This window comes from Lissotriton helveticus, chromosome 8 (assembly GCF_964261635.1).
Source record: "Lissotriton helveticus chromosome 8, aLisHel1.1, whole genome shotgun sequence".
In the NCBI taxonomy this organism is placed as follows: Eukaryota; Metazoa; Chordata; class Amphibia; order Caudata; family Salamandridae; genus Lissotriton; species Lissotriton helveticus.
In genome coordinates this window covers 451849002-451861765 of record NC_136069.1, presented here as the reverse complement: position 1 = coordinate 451861765, position 12764 = coordinate 451849002, and the positions used below count along the sequence as shown (strand labels likewise).

At 47.0% G+C, this 12764-nt stretch overlaps 1 protein-coding gene across 4 annotated transcripts in view; it reads right to left on the bottom strand.

The window, feature by feature from the left end:
* Positions 1-369: 369 nt before the first annotated feature.
* The window catches only part of LRCH1 (leucine rich repeats and calponin homology domain containing 1), a 758040-nt gene continuing 745645 nt past the window's right edge, over positions 370-12764 (bottom strand). For 3 of the 4 annotated variants that reach the window (XM_078657324.1, XM_078657326.1, XM_078657328.1), the window contains one exon: positions 856-1104. In XM_078657324.1, coding sequence (XP_078513450.1) covers positions 991-1104 — 114 coding nt within the window. In that variant the 3' untranslated portion in view covers positions 856-990. Of the gene's footprint in view, positions 1105-12764 lie in introns of all 4 variants that reach the window. The other variant, XM_078657325.1, reaches the window with a different exon arrangement.

The following is a 12764-nucleotide window of genomic DNA, read 5'->3' as shown; positions in this document are numbered from 1 at the left end:
CCAGCCTATGACCGATTTTAAGGATAATTAAAGACTATGTAAATATTTTCAATTCAGTATCAAATGTGGATTAGATGACTATGTATGTATTTGTGAAAATCCTGATGGCACCCTAAAGAAGGAGCTTTACTTAAAGCAGTCTACATGATGTTTAAATTGTACATGTACTTCTTTTATGAAATTCATATTTTGAACTTGTAGCCTCCCATTCTCTTAAGGATTCTTCTGCAGTCTTGTTTGGTCAAACCCCAGCCCTTTTTCAGCTTTAACTTTTGTTATACTTCCTTGTTGAGGGCAGTCTGTATCATTTATTTGGGGTAAGGTGTAGCCAAGGCATCATATTTAAGCAATATTTCACTTACACCCAAATGACAAAGAAATGACACATTTTATTAAAACCAATTAAAGCACCACCCTTTTCTTAAGCAGGATCTGACCAATAACATTCCATTCTTCAGAAAGAGGCTGATTTATTATACACATCCGTTTCATAAGTATTATCTTGAGATAGTTTAATATATAGTTTTCTGCTCATCTAAATAGTTGCTGTTGAATTAAAAAAGTAATTTCTACATTTGTGCAGTGTATCATGCTTGGTTTCCCCGCATGTTAGGACCACCTGTTAAAGAGGAAGCCCAATATAACTCAGTGTTACACTCACACAAGCTTTACAGTTCAACATAGGGCAATACAAGCCGCTCAGAGCATCCAAAGTCTTACTGACCATAGGCAGCACACCGGGCCTCTCAGTCGTTTATGAAACTCACATACACAGTAAGAAGTTCACATTGACACCTCTGTTTGTGCCAGAGAGAGAGCAATGTAGTTTGTGAATTTAAGTACAAAGAGTCTCATTCCAAGAGCCTCCCATTTTGGATCCAAGAGAAATCTTCAATGTTATTATCATGAGTGTTTGTTCACCAGTTGTCAATTCATAGATAGCTTATGCAGCAGTGATCACACAGGAGGATAGAGCAGAGGGAGTCGGTTTCATAGAAACAGAGCCTGCTTCGTTACTGTTTCATCCAGCAGTGCTTGTACTGTTTGGCTCACTTTCACTAAGCCCTTTTCTTCTAGGATGTGATGTGGCAGGCATAGCTTCTCCTGAAAGAAAGAACCACAGTCAGTAAGAATCACAGTGAATGATCCTCTCTGTTTAGAATCAAATTACTACTGTTGAAGAACTACAGGTCTCTAATTCTGATCACTCCTTAAGTGTAAAGCATTAAGGCAACATGTGAGAGCAAAAGCTATATTCATTAAAAATATAATTTATAAAAAAAGACTATAAGTGAAATTAATGAATAACAGCTGGAGCATTACTTATACAGGCCTCAAGACCAATGCCTACATTCAAAATATATTGCATCATATGTGCCTTATGAATGTCGTTTCTACCATATGAAATTCCAATATTTGATCTTTCCACCAAGATGAACATTTCTCCATTTTGATCAGGAAAACCACATTTGAACTACTTGGGGATGAATTAAGTTAGCCTTTCTGGTAACATATATAGAACATTTCACTTGTGCAGAGGAACCAGCCCTATCCTATGTTCCATCTCTATATTTTTGCATTACACATTGCTAATGAAATGTAAATCAGATAACAAAACTGACACAAACCAAACTTAATATATGACTCAAACTGCCAATAAAATCAGTTTGACAGTGCAAGGAATTTTTCAAGAGCTCACTTTATGTCTCTTCCGCAGGGTGTTTTACAACTGCCACGTGCTTAAATATGCATATGTAAAATATTAGTTCTTAGAGAAGCGACTCAACTCTGTGCCATCTCTGGTTAACCTCCCTCCATTTCCGAAGAGTCGGCAAGTGATAGTCACTATGACGATCCAATGCATTATACTTAAAAACGGAAGCCTTACTTCGTTCAAAAATATTTTATTTACCTCCCCCCTAACTCCTGTACTGAAACCCCTACGTGAACTAATCACTGAGCAACATTGCAAAGATATTACATTGAGGGTTTTACCATCCAGTCACCTAGCTTCTAAGCCTCAAGGAGTAAAACGTTCCCAGTCTTGAATCTCTCATGTGTTCCCATAATGAATGAAATTATAAGAAGAGCATCAACATTTTTACAAAACGTATTTTTCTTATCTATCTTAAGCACTTTGGACACACATTCATCAGAATGTTTTAAATTGTATACACACGGGCTACAATTGATATACATTTATTGAACATCATATGTTACATACATCCGGAGGTTCCTCAAACTAAACCCAGCTTTTAATTCAATTAGCAGAAGATCTATTGTAGAGTTAAATACCAGTATCGCACTTCCACTTGCATAACCCTGTATCTGCCCAATTTTTACTATTTGGATATAATACTGAAAACAAATTATAAACATTCTTGCTCTGCCTTTAATGTTAGTTCTATGTCATTCATATATAGTTAATCTACTTGTCCATTTCAAGTAGAGCTAATAAAGGCTCCGAGCCTAATTGCAATGAGCTCAATAAAGAGAGTAAAAGAGGAGGCATCATTGGAAACATCTACCACGTGCCATGGCTCATCAATACCAATCCCCCAGGTACTTAATTATAACGCTTGCTTTTGATCCACAATAGAAATCAACTTGGTGAATTAAAAGGGAGATGCACAGCCTTTTAAATGATAAACGAAGTCTCAGTTCAGCATGTCAAATGACTTCCCCATACCAAGAAATGATACAGCAGCAACTTTCTTTTTTGTTTGAAAATAGTCAATAGGTTAAGGTGTCTTTAACAAACTGAGTATTAGCAGCCATGTATTTGTAAATAAAAGACAGGAAACCACAATGATTTGGATTATTACATTGACTGTCTTTGGTGTTATTCAGTTTTCAGGGATTTTCATCAACCTCTTATTTATATTTAACAATATTATTAGATAGTATGAATTAAAGTACCTTTCCAATTTACCAGAACTTTAACTATTCACCATCCCCCTTTGCAGAAAGGGTACTGGGAAGTCACACATCCATACATATAACTACATGAATGAGTTGCAAGGGAGAACACTAAATCAACATCACATATAAAATTACATATTATACTGACTTTGCCTAGTGGTTTATCAGGGGAAGTTGAGACAGGTCCTCTGGTATTTCCCTTGTACTAAACAAGGCTTCATTTGGACACTCTTCTGAACCTAGCGTAACCATGCCCTGGAGGCACTATTAAGAAGATAATATGTATTACATACCTATTAACTTTCCTCACAGTTCAGCAGAAATAGCCTCTCTATTGATCTAGGTTTCAGTTACGGTTTTTCCAGAACTATGCATTTAGTCATATTCTTTTTTTCCTGCTCTTATTTGTATAAAAAACAACTCTCTTGTCTTATCCTAGTAATTGTTCTGACACGGTGTTCATATTTATCAATTATTTCCATGCATGATACAATTTCCTACCTTCCTGGGAAGCGTGCCCCTTCACTCAACACCTGACACCCACTTTGAAAAACATCTAATTCAAACCTCCTTGTCTCCTTTTTTTTTTTTTTTACACAGAAAGTGCCTCATGACCTCGATTCAGTGTCACATAGGTAAAATTTTCCCAATATTGTAGCATTAAAGGCTTCCAAACTATATAAATGCCAACAGTGCCATCCTTTACTTTAAAATATTGATCTAACAGCAATGCGACATGTTTTTCCAACATGACCAACTATGTTAATGTATTCTTGTGAAGCAGAATATCTTACAACAAACACACTCTTCTCAGTCACATTGTCTCCATGGTAGTTCTGAGTGACTCGAGTTTCAAATGGTTTGGAATATTCCTGGCTATATTCAATTGGCTCCACATGTCTGAATATAAAGTTTTTTTTCCTTAAAAAGTTTGTACAACTTTTCAGGAAAAAAAGTAAAATAAGCCCTTACAGATGCAAGAGTAGCGTTCCTAATGGTGAATGAGGGTGGAAACTGGAGGGAAGGAAAGAGTGCATGCAGATAGTGAAGGTAGGAGCATGCGATATGTGGTTAGGCATCCTAGATGAGCCACACACATACAACAAAACTACTCTGCCCAGAAAAATTTGTAATTTGCAACACTTGGTGTATATAGTAAAAATAGCACCAAAAAGCACAAAGTGGCATCTATGGTCATGCTAGACCGGGTCAAAGTAAAAAGTTAAGGCAGACCTCAATGATTCGCTGGTCAAATACAGGAGTCAGCTTTGTCCCGGTGCAAAGTTTGCCTTCTGACTTAGAAACGTTTATGGAGGAAAAGTGGCCATCGACAAGTTATCGCAGAGCAAGCTGGATCCGAAGCGGGGCACAACGTCAGCCGGCTGTTGAAGTGTGCGATCCTGGGGCAGCCATCGATTACAGTAGGAAAACTGCAGAGTGGGTGGAGTGCTTACCAAGGAAGGCCTCAGTGTCAATCAGCTTTAGCACAGCATGCGTCTCAGTTAAGCCTTCTACGTTTGGATGTGGAAGACTTTCCAGACCTCGGATGTCCTTCTGCAGGGCAAACCAGCAAGTTGAGGCAGACTGCCAATTCAATGTCGACAGCGACCCCAGTCTCCATCAGTTCACCAGGCAAAAAGTTGGCAAAAGGTTCTAAATCCCAGTACCACTTCCTGCAGTTTGGGAAAAGGAGAGGTACACTCAAATACCAGCCACGGGTCCAGAACCTGGGGGGAAATATTGGGGGGTAGGACGCATTCCAGCAGAGGCCAGCAGGAGGGTCCATGGCAGGTCATGTTTGAACTGATCAGCTGGGCAGTAGCAGGAAGAGTGCCCCTAGAAGTTTGTGGTGTTCCCTGTAGCTCAAAAATAACATCACCCAACTCACCCTTAGAGTCACTACTGGAGTCCTCGATAAAAGGCAAGCAGGTACAGTTACCTTCAGGCTCTTCAGTCAGCACGGCATTGCTTCTTCGGATTCCTCCCAGGTCCAGATGTGTTCTGAGGAGGGTACTGGGAATGCCACATTTATTCCCAGTGCCACCCTGAGGGAAGGGGAAACTGCTGTCCACATCCTGCCCAACAGGTTGAAAGCTCGCAGGGGTGGGCCTACCCACTTTTGCAGCATATCCTGTGTGTTTTACTATTAACTATCTCACAATCCTTCATCTATCCATGAATCTGATCATTTGAAGCTCTGGAGGGGCTGGGTACAGCCCTCATGGAAGAGACACATCTCCCCACACCTAAGCCGTTTGTCCACTATCGCGAAACAATGTATATGTCACCACAGGGGAGTCTTCAGCAGTCATGTGACAGTGGCAGAAAGGGCCTTTTGGTTTTAGGCAAGAAAATTACAACTTTCTAAAAGCGGAATTTCTTAAATAGTAATATAAAATCAGTCTTGATCATTAGGCCTTAGGCCAAATAGGGACCCTTGCTTCCACGTCAGGGAAAGGAAGGACACCTTCTCAGATAGCCCCCGCTCACCCCCTCGGTAGCTTGGCACGAGAAGCCAGGGTTATCTTCAAGGCAAGTATGTAAAGTATTTGCAACCACGCTCTCAGAAATCCAATGATGACACCACAAATGGACTCCACACGAGTTTCATAAAAACAAGTATACATTTATATAAAAAGATATATGATGAGGCCACACAATATAAATCCAACATATGCGTATTTGTAATATTCCTCCTGGCCGGTTACTAGGCCAGCCTGCCCTTGTACGTTCTGGCAATATTAATGAGCAATTCCCAATGATCCACTGCAGTCCTAATACAATGCTATGCAGTTCGCAATGCAAGCATCAGGCACTTTGCAATGTAAAAATATTGCAGTTCGTTATGGAACAATCAAGCAGTTCGTAATGCCAGAAAAATGCAATGTGCAACGCAACAATCAGGTAGTTCGTAATGCAGAAATAATGCAATGCGTAATAGACTGATCAGGTAGTTTGTAATGCAGAAATAATTCAATGCGTAATACGACAATCAGGTAGTTCATAATGCAGAAATAATGCAATGCGTATTACCACAATCAGGTAGTTCGTAATGCAGAAATAATGCAATGCGTAATACACTCCCGCACTGATCACGGGAGTGTATTACGCCACTTGTACTGACTCGTGGTCAGCTTACGTCAACAGATGCCCCCACACGAGTATGATGTAAACCAAAGTGCAGCTCCGCACTTCGGCCCTGGTACTGCCACTCCTTGGTAAGTACGGGCCATAATATGAGCCGAAGCAGAGTCTCACACTGCAGGAATGTGAGAGGCCGAGAGCGTCTCCCTCCGAGCCCGCATCCCGCTCCTGGCGGTGACACACATTACCTGGGGGGTCCTCTCTTCTTCCCGCAACTTGGGCCTCCGATGCAACTTTGTGGATTACGGACAGTGCAACTCTGGCCCTCCCTCGACGGGGTTGGTTCGAGGTCCCGCTCGGCGGGCTCGGGCCGGCGGCTCAGCTCCTCTGGGGCTGCCAGTCCGGGCTGCTGGTGCTACAAAGATCTCAGGCTGCAACAGGACACATGCACACAGCGTCGCGGAGACTCAGTTGAGCTTCGGTTGTGCACAATCACAGGGTACTCCTCACGTAGGTCTCAGGCTGCACGAAGCACACGCACACAGCATCGCTGAGACTCACTTGAACTCCGGGTGCACAATAACAGGGCAATCCTCATGAAGGTCTCAGGCTGCACAAAGCACATGCACAAAGCGTATCTGAGACTCACTTGGACTCTGGGTGTACGATAACAGGGCAATCCTCACAAAGGTCACAGGCTGCACAAAGCACGCGCACACAGCGTCGCTGAGACTCACTTGGACTCCGGTGCACACGATTACAGGACAATCCTCATGAAGGGCTCAGGCTGCAAAAAGCCCATGCACACAGTGTCGCTGAGAGTTGCTTGGACTCCGGGTGTGCACGATAAGAGGGCAATCCTCACGAAGGGCTCAAGCTGCACAAAGCACACGCACAAAGCGTCACTGAGACTCACTTGGACTCCGGTGCCCAGGATCACAGGGCAATTCTTACGAGGGTCTCAGGCTGCAAAAACCATGTGCACACAGCATCGCTGAGAATCTCCTGGAAACCTTTGTGTTCTTGAGTTTTCTTAACAGGGAGCCAGCTCACCTTGGGGATAAGTTACTTCCGGACACAGCACACAGCAAAGTCCTGTCAAGCAGGGACACACACCACACAGCAAAGTCAATTTAGCCTCTCCTTAGTAAAAGCAGCAAACTGCAGGCCAGCCTAAGAACACACAGCAAGGGTCAGTCCTTTCCTTCAGTCTCTTCAGCTGTTTCTTCCTTGGCAGAGGTTCCGTTATGACCACGAAGTAGGTTCAATCATTTTCAGTCTTGATCAATCCATTTCTCCAAAGTCCAGGGGGTTCAACTCTCATAGTTATACCCCTAAATGTCTTTGAAGACTTTGTGTTCAGGGGGGTCCTGACCCCTGTTCAAACCAGTTCTTTGTGCCTCCCTGCCAGTGACACCTTCTTCCTTTGATTAGTGGGGGTATGGATTCTCTATCATTCAGCAGGGGATGGGACCATTGTTTTATGGCAGCAACCCAGGCCTCTTCACTTCTAAGGGCTACTCCTCCCCCCTACACTCCAGATGCAGGTCAGCCTGTTGCTGTATCACCTCCTCCCTTGGGTCAAGATATTCCCCAGATCCTATCACTTTCAAATCCAGACAGTCAATCCACAACCAGGCAGAGACACACAGTAATGTTAGAGCACAAAAAAACAGCCACTTCTAAAAGAGTGGTTTCTAAACACACAAAGCAAAAACCACCTTCATTAAATAGATGTGTTATTACACTGTGAGTTCAGGCACACTAAACTTCACCTCTGCATCTTAAGCCTTTGGGAAGATAGGATGGAAAGCACGAGTTACTTACCTTCGGTAATGATATCTGTAAGAGACATTAGTAAGTGATAAATTCCTTACCTTAGAATTACCCTCAGGCGTCAGACTGTATCCGGAAAGTTTTAGTCAGCAGTACCCCTGCACGTTGGAAGGTGGTGCGGCTCCGCGTCTGTCGCAGGCGTTATGATTGCTGGGATGACGTTGCGGGAGCTACTTAGACGCCGCCATCATGCACTGACATCAGTTCAGTACACTAATTTCCGCGCCAGGAATGCAGAGCCATGCAAGATACTGACCACTCGTGCATTGAAACTAGGGCCCTGAAAGGGATGATCGTAACACTAGAAATCAATTCGCAGAACGGGGAGGATGGGTGGGGCTGTAAGGAATCTATCTCTTACTGATATATTGTTAACGAAGGTAAGTAACCTGTGCATCTGAAAGAGACACGTTAGTGATAGATTCCTTACCTTAGGCTAGATGCCCCAGCAATACCAACCACAGTGGTGGGTCTGTGAACCAAGATCACACCAGAAAGTCATGGAGAACAGAACGGCCAAAAAAGCCATCTCTCCGGACTTGGCTGTCAAGGCAATAATGCTTAGTAAAAGTGTGCAGCGAGGCCTACATGGCTGCCTGACAGATGTCTTGCAGGGGGATACCAAGTCCCAATTCAGTAGTAGCTGCTGTCGCCCTGGTAGAATGGGTGTGTAGCCCCCATGGAGGTTGTTTTTTAGCCAGAGAAAAACAGGCTTTTATACACAAGACAACCCAGCTGGAGATAGTCTCTTGTTTACAGCCCAGCCTACGTAGCCAACAAACAGCTGGTCATCCATCCAGAACTGTTGTGTGCGATTCAGGTAATATGAGAGCGCACGTTTTGGGTCCAGACGGTGGAGCCTCTCTTCCTCTCTGGAAGGGTGCGAAGGGGAAAAGAAAGTGGGCAAGGTGATAGTTTGCCCAATGTGGAAGGCAGTAACAACCTTTGGCAAGAAGGAAGTACGAGTGTGGAGCAAAACCTTGTCTGGATGAACAGACAGAAAAGGAGGTTTACAGGAAAGATCCTGGAGCTCAGCCACGCGCCTAGCGGAGGTGATGGCAACTAGGTAAGCAGTCTTCAAAGTCAGTAAACTAATAGGACAGTTGTAAAGCGGCTCAAAAGGAGCGCACATCAAATAAGTAAGAACCAGATTCAAGTCCCGCTGTGGCATCACAAATGGAATAGGAGGGAAAAGGCGAGTAATGCCTTTGAGAAATCTATTTACGACAGGGGACTTGAAAAGAGAGGGCTGATCAGGGAGCCTGAGAAAGGCCGAAATTGCTGAAAGGTAGCCCTTAATAGTGCCCAAAGCAGAGACCTGCTGGGCCAAAGAAAGAAGGTACAAAAGGACTTCTGAAAGAGGGGCAAAAAGGGGATCTACAGCCTTTGCTGTGCACCATGCCACAACTCACAAATTTGTTCCACCTGCAGGCGTATACTGATTTAGTGGAGGGACGTCTGGCTGTCAGAATGATATCACAGACTTCAGGAGGCAAATAAAATTGAATCAACTGTTGCCACTCAATCTCCACGCAAGGAGGTGGAGGCTGGACAGGTTCGGGTGGAGGACCGTTCCCTTCTGCTGTGATAGAAGATCCTCCCGAAGAGGCAGTCGGATCGCGGGATCCACACTCATATTGAGTAGCTCGGGATACCAAACTATTCGAGCCCAATTCGGGGCCACAAGAATGACTTGGGCCCAGTCGTGCCTGATCTTCTTCAGCACTCTGGGTAGAAGTGGTATAGGCAGAAAGGCGTACAATAGACCACAACTCCACTCATGATGAAGAGTCACCGAGCGAGTGCAGCCTTGGAAATTTCGACGTGCAGAACTGCTGACATTGCACGTTCTCTTAGGTGGCGAATATATCTAACCAAGGCTCTCCCCACTGAAAGAGACCTTGCGCCACCTCCAAGTGAAGACTCCGTTCATGATCCATCATGCACCTGCGGCTGAGTTCATCCACCCTGGCGATCAAAGAACCTGCCAAGTGTTGAACCACCAAGGAAATACCTTGATGTTCCAGCCATGTCCAGAGACGCTGAGCCTCCTGACATTGGGTCCATGACCCCACCCCGCCTTGCTTATTGCAGTACCACATGGCAGTGGTGTTGTCTGTGAACACTTGCACTACTCTCCCCTTGACAGAGGGAAGGAATGCCTTCAGTGCAAGTAGGATTGCCGGAGCTCCAGAAAGTTGATATGGAACCTGGACACCACCGGAGACCAGAGGCCTCTGATCTCCGCCTCTCTGCCCCATCCCAGGAGGGACACATCCGTCACCACTGTGTGCTCTGGTTGGGGAAGGGAGAGTGATCTGCCACTGACCCAATGGCAGTTCGTGAGCCACCACTGCAACTGTTGTGCAGTGCCCTCCAAGATCTGGACGTACTCGGCCAGGTCCCCATGATGCTGCACCCACTGGAACATGAGGTCCCACTGCAGAGCCCGCATATGCCATCTGGCATGATTGGTCAGCAGGATGCAGGAGGCCATGAGGTCCAGCAACCTCAAGGTCATCCTGACCGAAACCCATGACAAGGGCCGAAAGATCGGAATCATAGCCCGAATGTTCCGGATTCGCTGTTCGGGAGGATAAACCCGAAACTGCGCCGTGTCCAGTACCACTCCGATGAAGAGGAGCTTCTGAGAGGGAATCGGGTGCGACTTCGGCATGTTGATGGAGAACCCCAGCAAATGAGGAGGTCGGCCATAGTCTTGAGGTGGGAGACGACTGCCTGGGGTGAGCTCGCCTTCCACAACCAGTCGTCGAGATAGGGGAAGACTGAAACCCCTGATTTGCGCAGATGAGCTGCGACCACCGCCATCACTTTCCTGAACACCCGAGGGGTGCTGATAAGGCCAGAAGTGAGCACGGTGAACTGAAAGTGCTTGTGGCCTACCGTGAACCGCAAGTAACGCCGATGGGCCGCCAGGACGGGGATATGAAAATAAGCGTCTTGCAAATCCAACGCCACCATCCAGTCTTGCGGGTCTAGGGTAGGCAAGACCTGAGCAAGTGTGAGCATCATGAACTTCTCCTTCCGGAGGCAGTGATTGACGTTCCGGAGGTCTAAAATAGGATGCAGGCCCTTGTTCTTTTTCGGAACCAGGAAGTAGTGGGAGTAGCAACCACAACCTACTTCTCCCTTCGGAACGCGCTCGATGGCCCCTTTGGCCAAGAGGGCCGCAACTTCCTGCTGGAGAAGTGCCAAGTGATCCCCTGACATGCGGTGGTACTGAGGTGGCATGACTGGAGGGGTAGTCTCGAAGGGGAGGGAGTAGCCCGTCGGACTATCTGTAGAACCCACCTGTCCGAAGTGATGGTGCGCCAGTGGGGGAGGTGATGGCGAATCCTGCCACCCACTGGCATGTGGTGGGCCTGAAACACTGGACTAGGAAGGTTTGAGGGCAGTGGCTGCAGGGGAGGTGGTGGACTGATTCGCTTGCTGGCCCCGTAACCCACCTCTGCGGGTTCCACGTCTGCGGATGCGCAGAGTCTGTGGCTCTGAAACGAATGTGTTTGGGCGCACCCTCCTTGGCTACGAAAGGAGCGGAAAGCAGAAGCGGAAGAAGTGCGCGTGGCCGAAAGGCCAAAGGACTTGGCCGAAGCCCGTGAGTCCTTAAAATTCTCCAACACACTGTCTGCCTTGTTGCCAAAAAGGCGAGTGCCATCAGAGTGTTCTGGACATTCCCGGAAAAGCCAGTCGTCCAGGTGTGGGGGCGTAGCACCACTGTTGAGGAAATCGCTCTGCCCAGCGAGTCTGCGGTGTCAAGGCCACAATGAATTGTGAACTTGGCTGCATCTTTCTCCTCTGCAATAGCTTGGGAGAGCACCGTCTGGGCCTCCTCCGGACACGGAGGCAGCACCTGCGCAACCATGTCCCACACAGAATGGGAATAACGGCCCAAGAGGCATGCGGTATTCACATACCGCAGGCCTGAGCTGGCAGAAGCAAAACATTTCTACCCAAATTGTTATAGTTTCTTGGATACCCTGTCCCGAGGTGCGGAAGGGAATGTGCTAGGGGATGCAGAGGCTTGGACAACCAAGCTCACAGGGGTAAGGTGTTGGGAGCGGAAAATGGAATTGCCCGGGGCCGGGCAATGCGTAGGGCCACGTTCTTATCCACAGGAGCCCCTGTGTTGGGCCTGGACCAGGTGCCCAAATAACATCCGAAAGTGCGTCATTAAAAGGCAGCAGCAGCTCGGCAGAGGAAGACGCCGGCCGAAGCACTTCTGTCATGAGGTTAGTCCTAATGGCCACCGTAGGGAGCTCGAGGTGGAGAGCCTTGGCCGCCCTATGCAACACCTCAGAATATGTTCCACCCTCCTCCGTAGTCACAGTAGGAGGAGATATTGTGCCAGATTCTGAAGTAAATTCCAGGTCACCTGCATCTTCCATTTCCTCTTTCCAGTCCGGGTCTAACTCGCACTGGGCTGCAAGAGGGTCCTCAGACCCTCCCAGTTCTCACCGTACTCCACAGCCTGCGGGCAGGTGGAAAAGAAGGGGGTGGATGGAGAAAGGGATAGAAATCTCTCCATCGGCGTCAGAATCGGCACAATTGACACCGGTCTGGCACCGTCGCCACTTTGGGGTGAAAGCCGGGGATGGCGTCGGTCGGGGAGCCGGCTGGCGGCGGCGGCGGCGCCATCGACATTGGTGGAGGTCGTACTAGGCCAACCGACATCGGCTGGGACCCAAGCATGGATCCATGGGGGTTCTTCGGCGTTGAGACCGGAGCCGTCGACAACGTAGGGGCCGGAGCCGATGACGTTGAAGAGCGAGGACCCCCAGTCGGACCCGCGGGGCTCGAAGGCTTGCCGACGGGGCCCGACAGGCCAAAGTCGCGCGCCATGGCTGACAGGAACTGCTGCAGCTGCGCCAGAGTCGCCAATGGACTCAGAAAAGGCGGGTAGG